At 42.3% G+C, this 20,332-nt stretch overlaps 1 protein-coding gene and 1 long non-coding RNA gene across 7 annotated transcripts in view; one reads left to right on the top strand and one right to left on the bottom strand.

Annotated features, from left to right (window-relative positions):
* Positions 1 to 20,332, bottom strand: part of LOC130277031 (capping protein, Arp2/3 and myosin-I linker protein 3-like) — a 530,598-nt gene that overhangs the window by 161,602 nt on the left and 348,664 nt on the right. For all 6 annotated transcript variants that reach the window (XM_056527256.1, XM_056527257.1, XM_056527255.1 and 3 more), the window contains one exon: positions 15,784 to 15,865. In XM_056527256.1, coding sequence (XP_056383231.1) covers positions 15,784 to 15,865 — 82 coding nt within the window. The remainder of the gene's footprint in view (positions 1 to 15,783; positions 15,866 to 20,332) is intronic.
* The window catches only part of LOC130277040 (uncharacterized), a 176,597-nt gene that overhangs the window by 95,562 nt on the left and 60,703 nt on the right, over positions 1 to 20,332 (top strand). The gene's annotated exons all lie outside the window — the stretch shown is intronic.

The following is a 20,332-nucleotide window of genomic DNA, read 5'->3' on the forward strand; positions in this document are numbered from 1 at the left end:
TAGGGATGACGTTCAAATCTGAATTTGGTTTCAATTCTATTCATCTTTTGGACCTCACAATTGAGATTGATAGCAGCGGAAACATCCAAACATCAATGTTTCGTAAAGATACAGCAGTAAATAGCCTCCTTGAATGGGGTAGTTGGCATCCCATACCTCTCAAGCGCAGAATACCGGTGGGACAATTCCTAAGGGTCAGGCGGAACCACTCCCAGGATCATACCTTTAGACTTGAATCAAAAAAATTGATGGATAGATTTGAGGCCAGAGGCTATCCAAAAAACACCTTAAAAAGGCCCTTTATAGCGCAAAAGGTACACCTAGGACGGACCTCTTGAGAGATGACGGCCATACTAAGAGGAACCTAGTGCAGAAGGTTATTCGCTGCATTGGTACATTTGACAACAGGTCAGACCAGGTGATTAACATTATGAGGAGGTATTGGCCGATACTAAGAGCAGACGAAGACCTACATTCTGTACTCAATACCTTTCCGAGTATCACCTACCAGAGGGGATTAAATCTAAAAGATCTAGTAGTCCAAAGCAACTTTAGCAAGCAGAAGAAAGATATGTGGCTGAAAAATCCAAACATAGGTACATGTGTCCTTGTGGACAATGCTCTTTTTGTATATATGTCACCCGACAGAGAGAGTTTATAAACCCGACAGACGGCAAAACCTATAAATTATTTGATTTTGTAAATTGTAAAAGCACAGGCATAATATACATCTGTGCATGCTCATGCCCAAAATTATATGTGGGTAAAACCCGTCAGGAGTTCCGACGTCGGATCTCTAAACATCTAAGTGGGATCAGGACAGGGGCCGATACTCCCATAGCCCGGCATGTCAGAGGCATACATGGGAATGACCCCAGTTGTATACGATTCTGGGGATTGAGACACATTAGACTGGGTCCGAGAGGAGGCAATTTGGAGAACATTCTCCTTAAAGAAGAATCAAAATTGATCTTCCGACTGAAGACCCCGAACCCCCACGGCCTCAATGAAGGCTTTAATTACAAAGCCTTCATTTAATGAGGTACCCTCGGTTGATAGTGGGCATATGATACATGAACGGTCTATTTGACGCCGAGTCACAAATATAAACTAGATCTCGAGTCGAACTTGACAACTACCAGCCATTAAGTTGTACATAAGAAATTAGATTTAAGTTATGAAGTAAAATATTTTATGTAAAGGATTAGATTGTTACGGTATGGGCCATTTATAAACAGAGTATATATAGGTATTGATCATATGGAACAAACCAATATACATGAATGGTCTAGACGATACTCACCGATAGAATCCCATGTGTGGTATGCACGCTTGACAATATCCACCTCTTCCAAGATCCATTTAGAAATACATACCGGTATTAAAATAGGGATCAAGCTAGAGATCCATCTAAAAATATACATCTGAAAATAGAGGTTAAAATAGAAATCCATCTAGAAATATACATCTGAATTAAAATAGAGACAAATTTAGTCTAATATAAACAGTATGAAACAATATTAATTAGTTATTGAAGATATGAATTTATATTGTGACCACCAAGTGATTGGGCGCATGTCTACTGGTTAGAAGTGGAATTTACAGCTGCTATGATTAGCTTAAATGGTTTAATATTTATAGCACATATAATTTACACAGAGTGAGGACTGGTACATTGTAATTATACTAAATTTGAGAGCAGTTGGAGTCTCTCCATTGTGGAAGCAGAGCTTCCCTATTTCATAATTGGCATCTATTATGGAGGTTATCCTCTATTGAACTCATCCTATAACATGTATTGTAATAATATACAGTTCTAATATTATAATATCCCTTCATTGTAAAGGCAAGGTCACTTCTGTTTTGTTCAGAATCTTCTGATGAATAAAAATAATAAAAATAAAATTTTTCCTATCCTAGCATTCCCTATGGATTATATCCGGGCTATTCACCATAATGTCCTTTGCATGGGACCATCAAATCACCGGCTCTACATATGGATCGGAGCCGGAAGGATTAATTTTGACAGAGGCGCAGAGTTTCATTTATGCGCTTGTGCAACCTACCTGCTCCCAGCCGCGGGCACGTTAACATGAACGCGGCTAAGCATGTGATCACTGATTACGGCGGTGAGTCATGTGGGCATCTGTTATCACGTGATTGGCCGGACGCGTGCAAACGGAAGTAAACAACTAGCACAGACTGTCAATCACTCGTCCGGCCCGGTGATTGGTCTGGAGGACATCAGTGATGGCCGGATAATGGCATGCTGGTATGTGACGGAATATATATCTTTGACCAGGATTGGTGGATTTATTATAGATGGCTATTGGTATTGTCTTTTGGACATTTGAGTTGTTGATTGGCCCGTAGCTTTGAATTGCTACGATTGGCTGAAAGAATTTCACAAACACAGTGGCACCATATAAAAAGGCTCATTTTACCCTGACACTCATTGCTGTCAGTTTGTCTCCTTGATAAAGCCACATTGTGGCGAAACATGTCGGGGTGCGACAGATTTGTATTTTAATTAGCAACTCCACTGCAGTCTATGCAGAATGATAGCAAATTAATAGGATACAGGATTGATAGCCCACGCCTGTGGTGCACAACAGGCGTTAGGTGCTAAGTGTTGGTGGACCTGAATATATCTATGGGTTCAAATATCATCCAAGCGCCACATACATAAGTGGCTTAATAGAATAGAGACTATTGCTGTCTTTACTCTGGGTATTATGACTTCGTATCCCCAGTATTCATATCAGGACCATATATATCTGAGACCCGAGACTTAAGTCTAATTATTAGGGATGCACCGATATATCGGCGGCCGATACATATCGGCCGAAAATAGCTGTTTCGGGGAAATGCCGAAACAACTAAAAATGTGCCGATAATGACCCACCTCCCCTGCCCGCCCACAGCACAAGTTGCAAACACTGCCAGTGGCAGAGGCACTCGTGGGCGGTGCAGGGGGGGCCGGCCGCAACATCTGAGGGGGGGGGGGGGGGGTGTCGCGCTCTCCGGGATAGGAATACTTCTTTTTATGTGCCCGGGCCGGCTCCCGTGTGTGGCTGCAGGCGGGGGCCGGCCAGAGCATATAAAAACTAATACTGTATACTAAAAACCAGGGGGCCTCCAGCTGTTGTGAAACTACAACTCCCAGCATGCCCGGACCGGCAAAGTCTGTCCGGGCATGCTGGGAGTTGTAGTTTCACAACAGCTGGAGACCCCCTGGTTTTTAGTATACAGTATTAGGTTTTATATGCTCTGGTCGGCCCCCGCCTGCAGCCACACACGGGAGCCGGCCTGGGCACATAAAAAGAAGTATTCCTAATCCTATCCCGGACATCCCTGTGTCCCGAAAAATCTTTTCGGGACATAAGGATGTCCGGCGGTCACTCACCATTCCCCGGCGTCCTCCTGCGATCCTCCTTCGCTTCTCCGCCTCTATGGTCAAAAGCACGGGACGTCACTGACGTCCCGTGCGTACAACCATAGAGACGCAGGAGGACCGCAGGATCGTCGCAAGAGAACGCACGCTGGCCAGGGCCTGGTAAGTGACCGCGTCATCTTCTTCAGTGTTCCGGTCACCGCTCCCCCGGTCCCGGCACCTACTGCTATGGTCCATAGGCCATAGCAGTAGATGTGACCCCAGGCCGGAGAAGCGGTGACCGGAACACTGTGGGGGCAGCAGTACAGACATACAGTCTCCAGCCATACACTGTATATGGCTGGAAGTTGTATGTCTGTGGGGTGGGGGGAAGCTGCCTACTATTGTGGGGGAGCTGCCTAATATTGTTGGGGGGCAGCTGCCTACAAATGTGGGGGGGGAGCTGCCTAATATCGTGGGGGGGAGCTGCCTAATATTGTTGGGGGGCAGCTGCCTACAAATGGGGGGGGAGCTGCCTAATATTGTGGGGGGGAGCTGCCTAATATTGTTGGGGGGAAGCTGCCTAATATTGTGGGGGGTAGCTGCCTACAAATGGGGGGGAGCTGCCTACAAATGGGGGGGAGCTGCCTAATATTGTGGGGGGAGCTGCCTAATATTGTTGGAGGGGAGCTGCCTAATATTGTGGGGGGAGCTGCCTAATATTGTGGGGGGGGAGCTGCCTAATATTGTTGGGGGGAGCTGCCTAATATTGTTGGGGGGAGCTGCCTAATATTGTTGGGGGGGAGCTGCCTAATATTGTGGGGGGGAGCTGCCTACAAATGTGGGGGAGCTGCCTAATATTGTGGGGGGGAGCTGCCTAATATTGTGGGGGGGGGAGCTGCCTAATATTGTGGGGGGGGGAGCTGCCTAATATTGTGGGGGAAGCTGCCTAATATTGTTGGGGGGGGAGCTGCCTAATATTGTGGGGGGGGGGGAGCTGCCTACAAATGTGGGGGGAGCTGCCTAATATTGTTGGGGGGAGCTGCCTAATATTGTTGGGGGGAGCTGCCTAATATTTTTTGGGGAGCTGCCTAATATTGTGGGGGAACTGCTGACCTAATGTGGGGGGGAGCTGCCTAATATTGTTGGGGGAAGCTGCCTAATATTGTGGGGGAAATGCTTACCTAATGTGGGGGAGCTGCCTACTATTGTGGGGGAGCTGCCTACTATTGTGGGGGAGCTGCCTACTATTGTGGGGGGGCTGCCTATTAATGTGGGGGAGCTGCCTATTAATGTGGGGGAACTCCCGACCTAATGTGGGGGAGCTGGCAATCTAATGTGGGGGAATCTAATGAGCGGAGTGCTGCATTTTACCAGAAGACGGGGAGAAGTCATTTTCGGTTTCGGTATCGGCCGGACATTTTTTTTTATTTCGGTTTCGTTTCGGTTCTGAAATTTCCATTTCGGTGCACCTCTACTAATTATAATGACTCATTAGTATTGGTGTCCAATACATGACCTGTAGGCACATTTACAGACATTTATGACTGTAGTGGAGCTGTGTTTTTAATACTTTTTGTTCATTACCGTTATTATTTTTGTCACATTAAAAGTAAAGTTTTATTTATGTGACACATACAATATAGAGGCTTTTTCTAACCCTTTGGGTTAACTGTTGTACTATATATTACCTCTGCATGTGCCATTGGGCTGTAAGGTAGTAGTTTTGTAATCTAATGGGGGGACCTACATACTCTTCCCTAACCCACTTATCTACTTACTCTATTGTGTGGGACACTACATGAGTTATTATTACTGCCTAGGGCACAATAGATGAGTTGTGGCTGGAGGAAATAGTCATGATGGTCTGGGCCGGATGAAAAACTGTGTGGACAACCCTCTTCGTGAAAAAAGAGCGGCTGCCCACTGTTAGTAAATTGCCCACTGATCAGCAAATTTTTGGGGTGAAGGCATTTTTTGGAGCATTATAAGCCTTTTTTTTTTTGTTTTAGCACCTTTTTTCGGGCTTTGCGGTCCATGTTACCAACAGCAGTCCTGTGCTGTGTGAACAGACCGTACCCCTTGTGCAGCCTGCCTCACTTCTGTTCAGTGAGTTATCACTGATCAGCTTTTTTTTGTGTTGGCACCTTTTCGTGGTTCTGTGCTGTGTGACCGGACCCCTTGTGCTCTGATCACTGAGTTTTTTTATTTTGTTTATTTTTGCCCTTTTTTTTGTGGAAGTCTCTGTCCGTGCCACCAGCTACTGTTCTGTGCTGTGTGGCCAGTCCCTCAACTATGTAGATTTTTTTTGGTCTTCTTCATGTCATGCCACCACTGAGCGCTAATAAGTGACGTACACCACTAATTAGTATCCTCTCTTTTTGCGCAGGGCTTTAAATGCTAGAAGTTGAGAGGTAAATTTTTACATTTTCTTACAAAACTTAACTTTTCATGACTTTTTTAAAAAATGGAGTTTCTTTTTTCTTCATATTTTCATTCAGATATATTATTTTTCTTTTATTATGTTTTTTTTTTCTTTTAGTTAGGGAGTGGGTTGGCCAAAAAGTTATAAATACCACACAACATCACACATACACATTTTCAATAGTTTCAAACACATCCCCCCCCCCCCCCCGCCCCATTAAAAATGGCCTGCAAGGTATTTTCCGCAGGGGAGGCATACACCTTGATTGCCTCCAACACCAAAACCACCAGTGAGGGAAGTGAAGACCCCACCTTCCTCCTGTCTTCCTCCCCCTCCTCCTCATCATCCAGCGATGATGAGCCTCCTAGAAGACAGTGGCGCCTCAGTGACCTTCCCACCCGTAATACCCAGAATAAGTTTACCTGTACCCACTACAGGTGAACCTGTCTGTATTGTCCCTGAGGACTGTGAGCCAGTGATTCCTGTATTTTTTTTTTTTTTGAACACACAGAAAAGCAGATTGACCATATATGCTTTACTACTTTAGTTATTATTTTAGTGAGGACTTGGTAAAACTGATGGTGGAGTCAACAAATGTATTCGCCCAACAATTTGTCGCTCAAAACCCTGATGCCTTTTTAACTAGGTGTAATAGATGGACCCGGGCCTGGTACAAAAAAGTTGCGGTGTATTTGGTCCAGGTGTCAATGAACAATCCTTTTGTACTACAGAATGCAGGCTACATATTCCTCCAGTTCCCTCACACCTCCTCCCATAGACTTGCATTGCGGGGCATGCCATCCGGCCCCGTAGTTGTGACACGGCAGACTCCGAGGCTGCAGCGCTGCATGCAGCTCCCAGAGGTGGGTGCTACATGCCAGATAGCGGGGGTCCCCAGCCGCGGGATCCCCACGATCAGACATCTTATAAGATGTTTTAGGGCCAGAGTACCCCTTTAAAGCCCCCTGTATATAGTAGCAGCAGACCCATTTAGGTAGTAGTTGTAGACGTCCCCTTTAGATAGTTGTATGTACTGGCAGCCCCCTTTAGGTAGTAGTGCCTGCAGCCCCTTTAAGGTAGTAGTAATTGCAGCAGCCCCCTTAAGGTAGTAGTAGTAGCAATCCTCTTTTGGTGGTAGAAGTAGCAGTAGCAGTTTCCCTTAGGTAGTAATAGTAGCCCCTTTTAGGTGTTCATAGTAGTCCTCTTTAGGAAGTAATAGTAGCCCCTTTAGGTAGTAATAGTAGACCTCTTTAGGTACTCATAATGTTCCCCTTTGGGTATTCATAGTATTCCCCTTTAGGTAATAAAAGTAGCCCCTTAAGGTATTCAAGATTTAAAAAAACAAAACCAAAACCCAAAACACAATCACCTAGCTCCCACATATCGTGATCTTCCTCTCGTCTTCTCCTTCTGCCTGTGCTCCAGTGCATGATGATGTCATTCATGCAACGGAGCACAGAGCGCAGAGGAAGGACACTTGGGCCTCTAGTGTCTGTCTGAATATTGTGGGTGGTCACAAGAGTGATTGACAGGATGGGGAGCCAATAGCTCTTAACTCTTTAATGGTGTATTCACACATACAGTATTCTGCGCAGAACTGATGTGCAGGATTTAATGCACAGGATTTTCTGATGCAGATTTTAATGTAAACTAAATGACTGAACACAGCTTCAAATCCTGCACATCAAATCTGCACAGAATACTGTACGTGTGAATAGACCCTAAATCAGCCGAACAGCGCACTGGACTATAGGCATGTCATTAAAATGCTACTTATATACAGTATATTAACTCCTTAAAGGAAATCTGCAATGCAATACACTTATCCCGTATCCACAGGATAGGGGATAAGTGTCTGATCGCAGGGGGTCCAAATGCTGGGATCTCCTGCATGGGGTCCTGGCTCTGCCGCGGCTCTACCGTGCAGGAGGCATGCCGGCCGCAGCATGACTCTGCGTCCGACACGCCACCCTCTATGTATCTCTATGGGAGAGGCGGGGATGCAGCATTTGTGCCTCCCTGCCTCTCCCATAGAGTTGTATGAAGGGGGGTGTGTCCATCGAGCTCAGTGAGCTTGACGATACGCGCATTAGCCCGCGCACAGCGTGGCAATGCCTGGGCCCTGTTTGGGAGATCACGGGGCGCCCCAGCTGCCAGAACCACCACCCCCCGCGATCAGACACTTATCCCCTATCCTGGGGAAGGGGATAAGTGTTTTTCGCTACAGATGTCCTTTAGTTCTGCAGTCATAGAACACTTATCCCCTATACGCCGGTTTAAGTGTCTGATCCCTGTGCAGGAGGCGTGTCGGGCACAGCATAACGCTGTGACTGACACGCCCCCTCCATGTATCTCTATGGGAGAGGCAGAGATGCAGCATTCGTGCTTCCCTGCCTCTCCCATAGAGCTGAATGGAGGGGCGTGTCTGTCGACTTCTTAGTGAGGTCGACGACACAAACATTAGCCGCGCAGAGCCAGGTCCCCATATGGGATAAGTTGTCCATGACTGTAGTACTCCTTTAAGGACAATGGATGTAACTGTACGTCCTGGTGCCATGGTACTTTACTCATCAGTACGTACATTTACGTCCTGAGCGTCATACCAACTATGTTATTACAATTGCAATATTAAAATATTAATGAAGAATAAGGTAAGGACTTCTAAAAAAGTAAGCTTCGGAGCAAAAACATTTTTAAATTATGAAAGTGCCTTTTTTTTTAAGCTCTCCAAAATGTCTATGAATATCCCGGCTCTCAAGAACTCATAGGCATCAAACATTCCAGGGATTACATGTATGCCATGGTGCATTTAGGACTGGGCGGACAGTGTATTCAGGTACACCATATGTCGCCTAAATGGTTAGCTAAGCAATGAACATTCTTTATTCACATGTGAACATTGACATGCATGCAGAACTGGATGCAGCATTATGGTCCTCCTGAAGCCTTTCTTAACAGCTAGCTTTGCTTTTTGGATTACACAGCTGCTAGTGCAGTAGGGCTACTATACAGGCTTAGTGGTGAAAGCTGTCTCATACATGGAATCCATTACTAAACTTGGGCTTAATGTTAGCCCCAAAAACAGCTAGTGCTAACCTCCCCATTTTTAGCCAGGTATCTGCCACCACAGGGGTACTAGGAAGAGCCATATAGTACAGTACCGTCAGGCCCAAAGTGTCAAAAATGGCACTTCAGGGCCTAGGTGGAAGTAGGCTGGTGTTATTTGGGCTGGGGAGGGCCAACAAATGGCTAATTATGAAATGGAAAGGACCCCAGACTTGTTTTTCAAAGATAAGTAAATACAACAAAATAAAAATACTATGGGGTCTTCACTAATGCATAATCCAGGCGTTTTTCTTGGCAGTATTTTCTCCTTTAGAGATCTATACGTCAAGATTCCCAGGGGGAAAAAAAAAGCCATAGTCTTCTCCTGCGTGATTTTTTAAAAACTGCCACTGAGCGCAAAAACGTCAATAAAAGACTGAAAAAACATAGTAACGTAGTTCATAAGGTCGAAAAAAGACCAGAGTCCATCAAGTTTGACCTATAACCCTAATGAGTCCTTACTGAGTTGATCCAGAGGAATGCAAAAAAAAAAAAAAACTCATACTCTAGGTAAAAATTCATTCCCAACTCCAAATATGCAGCATTCACCATGACCACCTCCTCTGGCAGAGAATTCCACAGACTCACTGCTCTTACAGTAAAGAACCCCCGTCTGTGCTGGTGTAGAAACCTTCTTTCCTCAAGACGTAGAGGATGCCCAATTGTTATAGATACAGTCCTGGGTATAAATAGATCATGGGAGAGATCTGTAAGGTCCCATGATATATTTATACATAGTTATTTGTTCTCCCCTAAGCCTTCTTTTTTCTAAACTAAATAACCCTAATTCTGATACTCTTTCTGGGTACTGTAGTCCTCCCATTCCCCATATTTCTCTGGTTGCCTGTCTTTGAACCCTCTCCAGCTCCACTATATCTTTCTTGTACACTGGTGCCCAGTACTGTACACAGGATTCTATGTGTGGTCTGACTAGTAATTTGCATTTCCTTGTCGTGGGCATATATGCCCCTATTGATGCACCCCATGATTTTATTTGCCTTGGCAGCAGCTGCCCGACACTGGTCACTACAGGTAAATTTACTGTTAACTAAGACTCCGAAGTCCTTTTCCACGTCAGTCATCCCAAGTGTGCTCCCATTTAATACATAATCCCATCCTGGATTTTTCCTCCCTATGTGCATTACCTTACATTCATCAGTTTTGAACCTCATCTGCCACTTCCCAGTCCAAACTTCCAACCTATCCAGATCCATTTGTAACAGTGCACTGTCCTCTATAGTGTTTACCGCTTTACAGAGTTTAGCATCATCTGCAAAGATTGCTACTTTACTATTCAACCCCTCTAGGTAAATAATAAATATATTAAATAGGACAGTACCCAAGACTGACCCTTGTTGTACCCTACTAGTAACATTCAACCAATCAGAATAAGTACCATTATTAACCACCCTCTGTTTCCTATCACTGAGTCAGTTACTTACCCACTTGCACACATTTTCCCCCAGCCCAAGCATTCTCATTTTATGCACCAACCTTTTATGTGGCACCATATAAAATGCTTTGGAAAAATTCAGATATACGACATCCAGCGATTGCCCCTGGTCCAGTCGGGAGCTCACCTCCTCATAAAAGCTTATCAGGTTAGTTTGACAGGACTGATCCCTCATAAAGCCATGCTGATATGCAGTCATACATTTATTTTTATCAAGATACTCCAAAATAGCATCCCTTAGAAAACCCTCAAACAATTTACATACAATGGAAGTTAAACTAACCGGCCTATAATTCCCAGGGTCACCTTTTCACCCCTTTTTAAATATTGGCACCACATTTGCCATGTGCCAGTCCTGGGGAACAGTGTGCCTGTTACTGTATAGTCCCTGAATATTAAAAATAGGGGTCTGTCTATTACATCACTTAATTCCTTTAGAACACGGGGGTGAATGCCATCTGGACCTGGCAATTTGTCCAATTTAATTTTTTGTAGGCGGCACTGTACTTCTTCCTTGGTTAGACAGGTGACCTGTACTGGGGAGTTTAACTTATCTCGCTGTATTTCACCTGGGATTTCATTTTTCTCAGTGAATACAGTGGAGAAGAATTTGTTTAATATATTTGCTTTTTCCTGATCCCCATTTATAATTTCCTCCTCATAATTTTTTTTAAAGGGCCAACACTTTAATTTGTAACCTCCTTTTTAACATCAAAGAAAAAAAAAGTGCGCTTAACATTTCATATTTCTCAGCTTACACCCAGCTAACATCTGGCCAACAAACCCAACAAATTTAAGAGAAATTGTGCAATTTACAACATGCATCCTTTTGTTCCAGGCCACCACCAGAGCTTGCCAACATCTCATTAAAAACATATGCAAGCTTGCATCAGCTTAGTGTCAGTTTTATATAGTGTTTTACTATTTAAATTGAACCTGTCACCTGTTTTATGCTTCCCTGCATGATACAGGTGCAGAGAGTGTGATCCAGACACACGAAGATTTACTATTTAAAGGGGTATATCAACTGGCTCCAGAAAGTTAAACAGATTTGTAAATTACTTCTATTAAAAAATCTTAATCCTTTCAATAATTATAAGCTGCTGAAGTTGAGTTCTTGTTTTCTGTCTGGCAACAGTGCTCTCTGCCCAATTTAGAAGGAAATCCCCATAGCAAACCTCTTCTACTCAATGTCAATCTCTGCTTGTCTCGGGAAATGCACAGAGTAGAAGAGGTTTGCTATGGGGATTTCCTTCTAAATTGGGCGGTTCCCGAGACACGTGTCATCAGAGAGCACTTAGACAGAAAAGAACAACTCAACTTCAGCAGCTCATAAGTACTGAAAGGATTAAGATTTTTTAATAGAAGTAATTTACAAATCTGTTTAACTTTCTGGAGCCAGTTGAAATATATAAAAAAGTTTTTTCCTGCATAACCCCTTTAATACTACTGCATTTCAGAGACCTCATTGTTTAAAAAAGCTGCCTGGAGACGGGTAACTAGTCATTAGGTTGGTTTCCAACAGCTGCTCCCTGCCCTGCCAGCACTGAGTGACTCCTCTCACACATAGGTAGAGGACCATTCAAGTGTTTTAGAGTAAGGCTAGGTTTCTGCTTGTTTTTTTCTTTTGTCTATGTTTTTTGGACAAGAAATGAACAGAAAAAATGGCATTGCATTTCCTGTATTTCTGCGTTGTGTCCATCCCTTTTTTGTTAACTCTTTAGTGAAAATGAGAAGAAAAAAGGCAGAAAAAAATCGCAAATGCAAAACACGCATTGCATTTTTAATGGTGCTTTTTTTACTTCTTTAGAATCAAAATGGCAAAGATTTCCGTTTTTGTCCTTATGATTTGCCATTTCCCTTCTATGGTCTTCTCCCTAAATACTTCCATAATATAAGACTATACTAAAATATTTTTTCTTCTATGTTGAGTCTGTTTTACAGTTTACAAAAAATAATTTACAAACCTATTTTAAAACCTTAAAAGGGGTATGTTTAAAACCTTAAACGAGTGCACTATCCAAAATTTTGGCACTGATCGGACCTTTTCAATGCTTTTGTAATTTGATTTAAAAAAATAAAAAATTTTGGTGTTTGGTATTTTCTGTTTTACAATTAAATCATTAACTATGTGGTTTCGCAAATGTTATGGGGGCATTTTAAAGTATGGACATGAAGATCAATGCAGCAACCCCCCCCCCCCAGCTACTGAAATCAGCTGGAAGTTGTCGAGTATAGAGCAGGCTTGAGTCAGGAGCCTGCTTTCTACACCCTTAACCCCTTAAGGACTCAGGGTTTTTCCGTTTTTGCACTTTCGTTTTTTCCTCCTTACCTTTTAAAAATCATAACCCTTTCAATTTTCCACCTAAAAATACATATTATGGCTTATTTTTTGCATCGCCAATTCTTCTTTGCAGTGACATTAGTAATTTTCCCCAAAAATGCACGGCGAAACGGGAAAAAAAATCATTGTGCGACAAAATCGAAGAAAACCCGCCATTTTGTAACTTTTGGGGGCTTCCGTTTCTACGCAGTGCATATTTCGGTAAAAATTACACCTTATCATTATTCTGTAGGTCCATACGGTTAAAATGATACCCTACTTATATAGGTTTGATTTTGTCGCACTTCTGGAAAAAATCATAACTACATGCAGGAAAATGTATACGTTTAAAAATGTAATCTTCTGACCCCTATAACTTTTTTATTTTTCCATGTACAGGGCGGTATGAGGACTCATTTTTTGCGCCGTGATCTGAAGTTTTTATCGATATGATTTTTGTTTTGATCGGACTTTTTGATAACTTTTTATTAATTTTTTTAATGGTATAAAAAGTGACCAAAATACGCTTTTTAGGACTTTGGAATTTTTTTGCGCGTACGCCATTGACCGTGCAGTTTAATTAATGATATATTTTTATAGTTCGGACATTTCCGCACGCGGCGATACCACATATGTTTATTTATTTTATTTTTTTTACACTTTTATTTTTTTTATGGGAAAAGGGGGGTGATTCAAACTTTTATTAGGGAAGGGGTTAAATGACCTTTATTAACACTTTTTTTTACATTTTTTTTGCAGTGTTATAGGTCCCATAGGGACCTATAACACTGCACACACTGATCTCCTATGCTGATCACTGGCGTGTATTAACACGCCTGTGATCAGCATTATCGGCGCTTGACTGCTCCTGCCTGGATCTCAGGCACGGAGCAGTCATTCGTCGATCGGACACTGAAGAGGCAGGTAAGGGCCCTCCCGGTGTCCGATCAGCTGTTCGGGACGCCGCAATTTCATCGCGGCGGTCCCGAACAGCCCGACTGAGCAGCCGGGTCACTTTCAGTTTCACTTTAGAAGCGGCGGTCAGCTTTGACCGCCGCTTCTAAAGGGTTAATACCGCACATCGCCGCGATCGGCGATGTGTGGTATTAGCCGCGGGTCCCGGCCGTTGATGAGCGCCGGGACCGCCGCGATATGATTCAGGATCGCGGCGTGATCCCGCTTCATATCGCGGGAGCCGCCGCAGGACGTAAATATACGTCCTGCGTCGTTAAGGGGTTAAAGGGGTATTCCGGGGGAAAACATTTGTTTAACTGGCTCCAGAAAGTTAAACAGATTTGTAAATTACTTTTATAAAAAAAATCTTAATCCTACCAGCACTTATCAGCTGCTGAAGTTGAGTTGTTCTTTTCTGTATGACAACAGTGCTCTCTGCTGACACCTCTGTCTGTATCAGGAACTGTCCAGAGTAAGAGCAAATCCCCATAGCAAACCTCTCCTGCTTTGCACAGTTCCTAAGACAGACAGAGGTGTCAGCAGAGAGCAATGTTGTCAGACAGAAAAGAACAACTCAACTTCAGCAGCTGATAAGTTCTGGTAGGATTAAAAAAAATTATAGAAGTAATTTACAAATCTGTTTAACTTTCTGGAGACAGTTGATATGGAAAAAAAAAATTCACCGGAATACTCCTTTAACCCTTTAAGGACCAAGCCCATTTTGACCTTAAGGACCAGGCCAATTTTTGTTTTTGCACTTTTGTTTTTTCCTCCTCCCCTTCTAAAAAATCATAGCGCTTTCAATTTTGCACCTACAGACCCATAACCAAAAAAATTATATTTGTTGGATGAAATTGAAAAAAAAAAAACCCATCATTTTGTAAATTTGGGGGGCTTCCATTATTATACAGTGCAATTTTCGGTAAAAATTACATGACTTTATTCTGTAGGTCCATAGGGTCACAAGGATACCCAATTTATGTAGGTTTTATTTTATTTTACTACTTTAAAAAAATTCTAACTACATGCAGCAACATTTGTATGTTTAAAATTGTCATCTTCTGACCCCTATAACTTTATTTTTCCGCATACGAGGCTATATGAGGGCTCATTTCTTGCGCCATGGTCTGTAACTTTTATAGGTAATGGTGTTTTGATAGGACTTTTTGGTCGCTTTTTATTAGTTTTTTTTATAGTATATGAAGTGACCAAAAATGCACAATTTTGGACTTTGTTTTTTTTTTTTATACACCATCGACTGTGTGGTTTAGATAACCTTATATAGTTGGGACATTTACGCACACGGTGGTACCACATATGATTATTTTTATTTATTTATTTATTTTTTTTAAATGGGAAAAGGGGGGCGATTTACATTTTTAATAGGGAAGAGGCTAATTCACTTTTTTTTTTACATAACATTTTTTTTTTTTGATCAGTGTTATTGGCGCTCTGCTGCTCTAGCCTGCAGAGCAGGCATGGAGCAGCTGATCACCGATCGGACGACAAGGAGGCAGGTGAGCACCCTCCCGTCGTTCACTCAGCTGATCGGGATCTGCAATGTCACAGCGGATTTCCCGATGAGCTCCATTGAGCTACCGACACAGTTAACCCTGAATTTTAGGCGTCTAAAGGGTAAATGCTGGACATCGGCCTCATCGGTGGTTCCCAGCATTAGCCGTGGTCCTGGCTGTCCGTAGCAACCGGGACCCACCGTTCATGTCAAGAACTATCCAGAGCAGGAGCAAATCCCCATAGCAAACCTATCTTGCTCTGGACAGTTCCTGACATGGACAGAGGTGTCAGCATAGTGCACTGTGGTCAGACAGAAAAGAAAGTCAAAAAGAAAAGAACTTCCTCTGTAGTAAACAGCAGCTGATAAGTACTTAAAGGATTAAGATTTTTAAATAGAAGTAATTTACAAATCTGTTAAACTTTCTGGCACCAGTTGATTAAAAAAAAATTGTTTTCCACCAGCGTACTCCTATAACAGCACCATGATAGATTAAAATAGTCATGGGTTGCCAAGGGGTTAAATAATTGGTGCAACAAACTGACAACTGGTAACTGTAACTCAATCTGAGTTTGTTGCATGAATAAACACCCTCTACAGTATTTTCAGTTAGTAACCCAGTTACCTGACTACATACCGTTTCCAGATATATCCAAAGAGCTCACAGAACTGACATCAACGATCATGTCTTGTATCACTTGTGCACCAGAGGAACGGAGCTAAGAAAAAAATATATAAAGTTTTGTTTATAAAACATATTTTAAGACTACAAATTTCAAATTTACAAACTCTACAAACACCTAATTACTTCTGCTAATTTGAATCTTTCCAGCTCCATTGCCGACACTCTGATTTGCCCCAGTCCCTCTATTCACCTCGATGATATGCTGTCATGCTTCTGTGCAAGTGCTATATGGTATTGCCCATCATGCCGCAGCTCAGTTTAAGGGTCTTCACAATCTTCTTATAGCCTAGGCCATCTTCATGGAGAGCAACAATTTTTTTTTTTTACGATACCCAAAGATTATAAAGTGCCATGTTAAGCTTCCATTGACCAGTAATTGGGTGTGGAGATGAGCGAGCCAAGCCCAATGAACCCGGATTCAATCAGAAATATGAGTTTCGCTCAGCTCGACAAACTTTGAAAAAGAGTGAAATTACATGGAACACATGGCGTTTTGGCACCCAGAGGAAGCAGAAAGCATAGGGGTCGGTGAAATGACATCAGAGTGACCAGGAAATCACATGATAACCCAGGTTATCCACAAAGAGTAAATCCAGCTCACCCCTCCGATATCCGCCGGCCACGGCACGGACTCAGCACGAACACTGCTGATATTAATCCAAGAGAACAAAGAACGATGTCCAGCGCAGCCAAAAGCTTGAATGCTAAGTGCTTTATTTCAGACACCGCAACATACAGCGAGATAGCAGTGACGAATTTCGATCGGCTAAGCGATCTTAGTCATACTGATACGTCTATCTGAATGTTTGAAGTCCTATATAGGGGAGGTGTCATAGGCACAGGTGTGTCCAAAATAAACACACCTGTGTGCCAGACATACCACCACACAGGAAAAACAAACATCTTTACCAAAGGAGTGATAACATAAAAACAGGACATAACGTAGTACATTACATCTTTTGGTAAATCCTAATGTACAGTAATAATCATAAAATTACATAAGTAACTAAATAGATATAATTATAAAATCCATTACAAATGTATAAAAATGAAATACATGTACATGTGTAGTGAATAGTGTTGAGCGGCATAGGCCATATTCGAATTCGCGAATATTCGCGAATATATGGACGAATATTCGTCATATATTCGCGAATATTCGCATATTCGTTATATTCTTGTTTTATTTTCGCATATGCAAAATTTCGCGTATGCGAAAGTTAACATATGTGAATATTCGTATATGCGAAACTTAGCATATGCGAAAATTCGCATATGCGAATTTTCGCACGCCAGTCTCACACAGTAGTATTACAGCCTTCTTTACACCACACAAGCTGGAAGCAGAGAGGGATGATCACTGTGATGTGTACTGTGAAAAAAAACAAAAACGAATATTCGTAATTACGAATATATAGCGCTATATTCGCGAAATTCGCGAATTCGTGAATATGCGATATTCGCGAATAATATTCGAATTGCGAATATTCGTGAGCAACACTAGCTAGTGAACAATAAAGGAAACGCAAACCAATACAAAATTGGTAAGATTAAAGCAGTATGATCATAATATGCGTATCCTTCATGTGGTTATGCAAACAATAGCAGACTCTTATTGAAATAAAAGATGGTACCTCCTACATGTGTATATATATATATATATATATATATATATATATATATCTTCATATTATTTTTATATTAACTTTCATTTTTATTGTTATTTCTGTATTTATGTGAAGGACTTGACATGAGAGAAGTACTTTACATTGGATGTGAAGACTGAAGGGGTTATGGGGAGAGAAGAGTGTCCCCCTCTCCCACCAACACATGTAGATTTCTTCCTGCAGACCACCGGAGCCTCGATGGGGGCGAAGTTCTCCCCCTCCCTCGCCAACATCTACATGTGTTGGTGGGAGAGGGGGACACTCTTCTCTCCCCATAACCCCTTTGGTCTTCACATCCAATGGTATGGCCGCTACATCGATGACCTCCTGTTTATTTGGGGGTCAGATGTAGCAGCCATTAAGACCTTCCCAGCTTATCTTAATGCGAATGAAGCTAATTTACATTTTACAGTTATGGAAGGCGGTAGCGAAGTCTAATTTCTAGACGTGAATCTGACGAGGTCGCCCTCAACGGGCAGCATAATTACACGATCCTTCTGTAAACCCAGTGCTGCTAATACCATCTTACATGCGGCTTCGTGCCATCCCCCCCATGTGGCGAAGAACTTGCCTGTAGGGGAGATGGTGCGAGCCAGACGGAATTGCACACTGGATGCAGATTTTGAAACAGAAGCCAATGCTGTGGGGGCGCGATTACTCATGCGAGGATACAAGAAATGGCATGTAACACATGCCATTAATGTGGCGAAAGCCAAGAATAGGTCTGACCTCTTGTCACATAGTAAAATAGAGACGAAGGAAGACCAACAACCTGTCACCTTTGTCACTCAGTACAGTGCACAGTACAGGGAAATCACGAAAATCATTGATAAATATATGCCGATTATTAGCAGTGATCCCATGTACAGATCTGTGCTGAGTGGAGGTTACAGATGTGTCCCTAAAAAAGCGCCAACCATAGGACAGATGGTGTCCCCAAGCCTTTTTCCCTCTAATAATCCAAAATCAGCCACGTAGTTGAGTACCACTGGCTCATATAAGTGCGGCCACAATAGATGTACATGTTGCAGCATTATGCACATCTCGAAAGAATTTGTTTCCACTGCAAGAAATGAAACACATGTAATCAAGCAATACATAAGCTGCAACACATCTTATGTGGTATACTTGGTAACGTGTCGGGAGTGTAATATGCAATATGTGGGGTGCACTACCTGCCCCCTAAAAGTTAGAATCAGGAAGCATCTATCAGATGTTAAGCATTTTAACTCACGACACGTTTCCATGATCAGCCAACACTGTGCAGAAAAACATGGTGGCAGTTATGACTCCCTCGGGCTCCAGGGCATCGAGAGAGTTATGGCCCCAATAAGAGGGGGCGATCACAGACAAAAACTTCTAGATAGAGAAGTATACTGGATTATGCGTCTTGAGAGTAGACATCCTATGGGCCTTAATAAAATTCAGGATGTAATCCTACACTATTAAAATACTTCCCATACGCATGACCCAAGTATACTAGCCCCATAATTAATGAGACTCTATCATACATTCCTTTAAGTTCCTAAAGTACTTCTCTCATGTCAAGTCCTTCACATAAATACAGAAATAACAATAAAAATTAAAGCTAATATAAAAATAATATGACGATATATATATATATATATATATATATATATATGCATGTAGGAGGTACCATCTTTTATTTCAATAACAGAGTCTGCAATTGTTTGCATAACCACATGAAGTTATGTCCTGTTTTTATGTTATCACTCCTTTGGTAAAGGTGTTTGTTTTTCCTGTCTGGGGGTATGTCTGACACACAGGTGTGTCTATTTTGGACACACCTGTGCCTATGACACCTCCCCTATATAGGACTTCCAACATTCAGATAGACGTATCAGTATGACTAAGATCGCTTAGCTGATCAAAACGCGTCACTGCTATCTCCCTGTATGTTGCTGTGTCTAAAATAAAGCACTTAGCATTCAAGCTTTTGGCTGTGCTGGACATCGTTCTTTGTTCTCTTGAACCCAGTTTATCATACGATTTGCTGGTTTATTGGTCAATAAGCTACAAAGGCCAATAGGAGACAGCAAGGGTGTAGGAACTTTTACACGGTTTTTAAAGTTTGCAGAATTGCGCTTGGTGCAGTCAGAGAGAGAAAAGCAGACAGAGACAGACAGAGATACAGGCAGAAAGACAATGTATTAGAACAAGAGCCTGAATACTGCAAATCCCAAAAGCCTTATCCTATGAATACCCTTTACAGCAGGCTTAGCACAAATCCTTCAAATCATTCATAGCCTTGATCTGTAGGCTGATCTTATGGGGACCACCTGTCCATTCCAACAAAAGCCTCACAGTGTACCCCAAATCACAGCAAGCCTTTTTCAAGGCTCATACAAAAAAAACTAAACAATTACTGAGATGAGCAAAGCTGTGGCTGACCTGTATGATAGCAATACATATTTTAAAATGCCATAAACACAGCTTAGCACCTCTACTCACATTTTCAGAGATTAATCATGCACACAGTATACCTGCCAGTTGTAACATAACATTGCAACACCTTGTAAAGCCACTGTACGTGTAAATTGTTGGTTTTATCAAACACACGTTGGCCCTGAAGTGGAGTGGAGTTCTTTTTGTGGGTTTTACTTCCCTACAATTTTTTTCCACAATATTTCCCAAGGTTTTCCTACATTTTCCTCAGCTGAAATCCACAAGGTTGTGAACAACAACTAGTGGGACATGGTTATGGAACTGCTACATATAATTCTGTCTGTGTCCACCTCCAGACCATTTTGGCAGTATGTCCACGTATTATTGTTATATATTATGATATTGATTTTTTCTTAAAATTTTTTATG

Source organism: Hyla sarda, chromosome 6, assembly GCF_029499605.1.
Source record: "Hyla sarda isolate aHylSar1 chromosome 6, aHylSar1.hap1, whole genome shotgun sequence".
Taxonomy (NCBI): Eukaryota; Metazoa; Chordata; class Amphibia; order Anura; family Hylidae; genus Hyla; species Hyla sarda.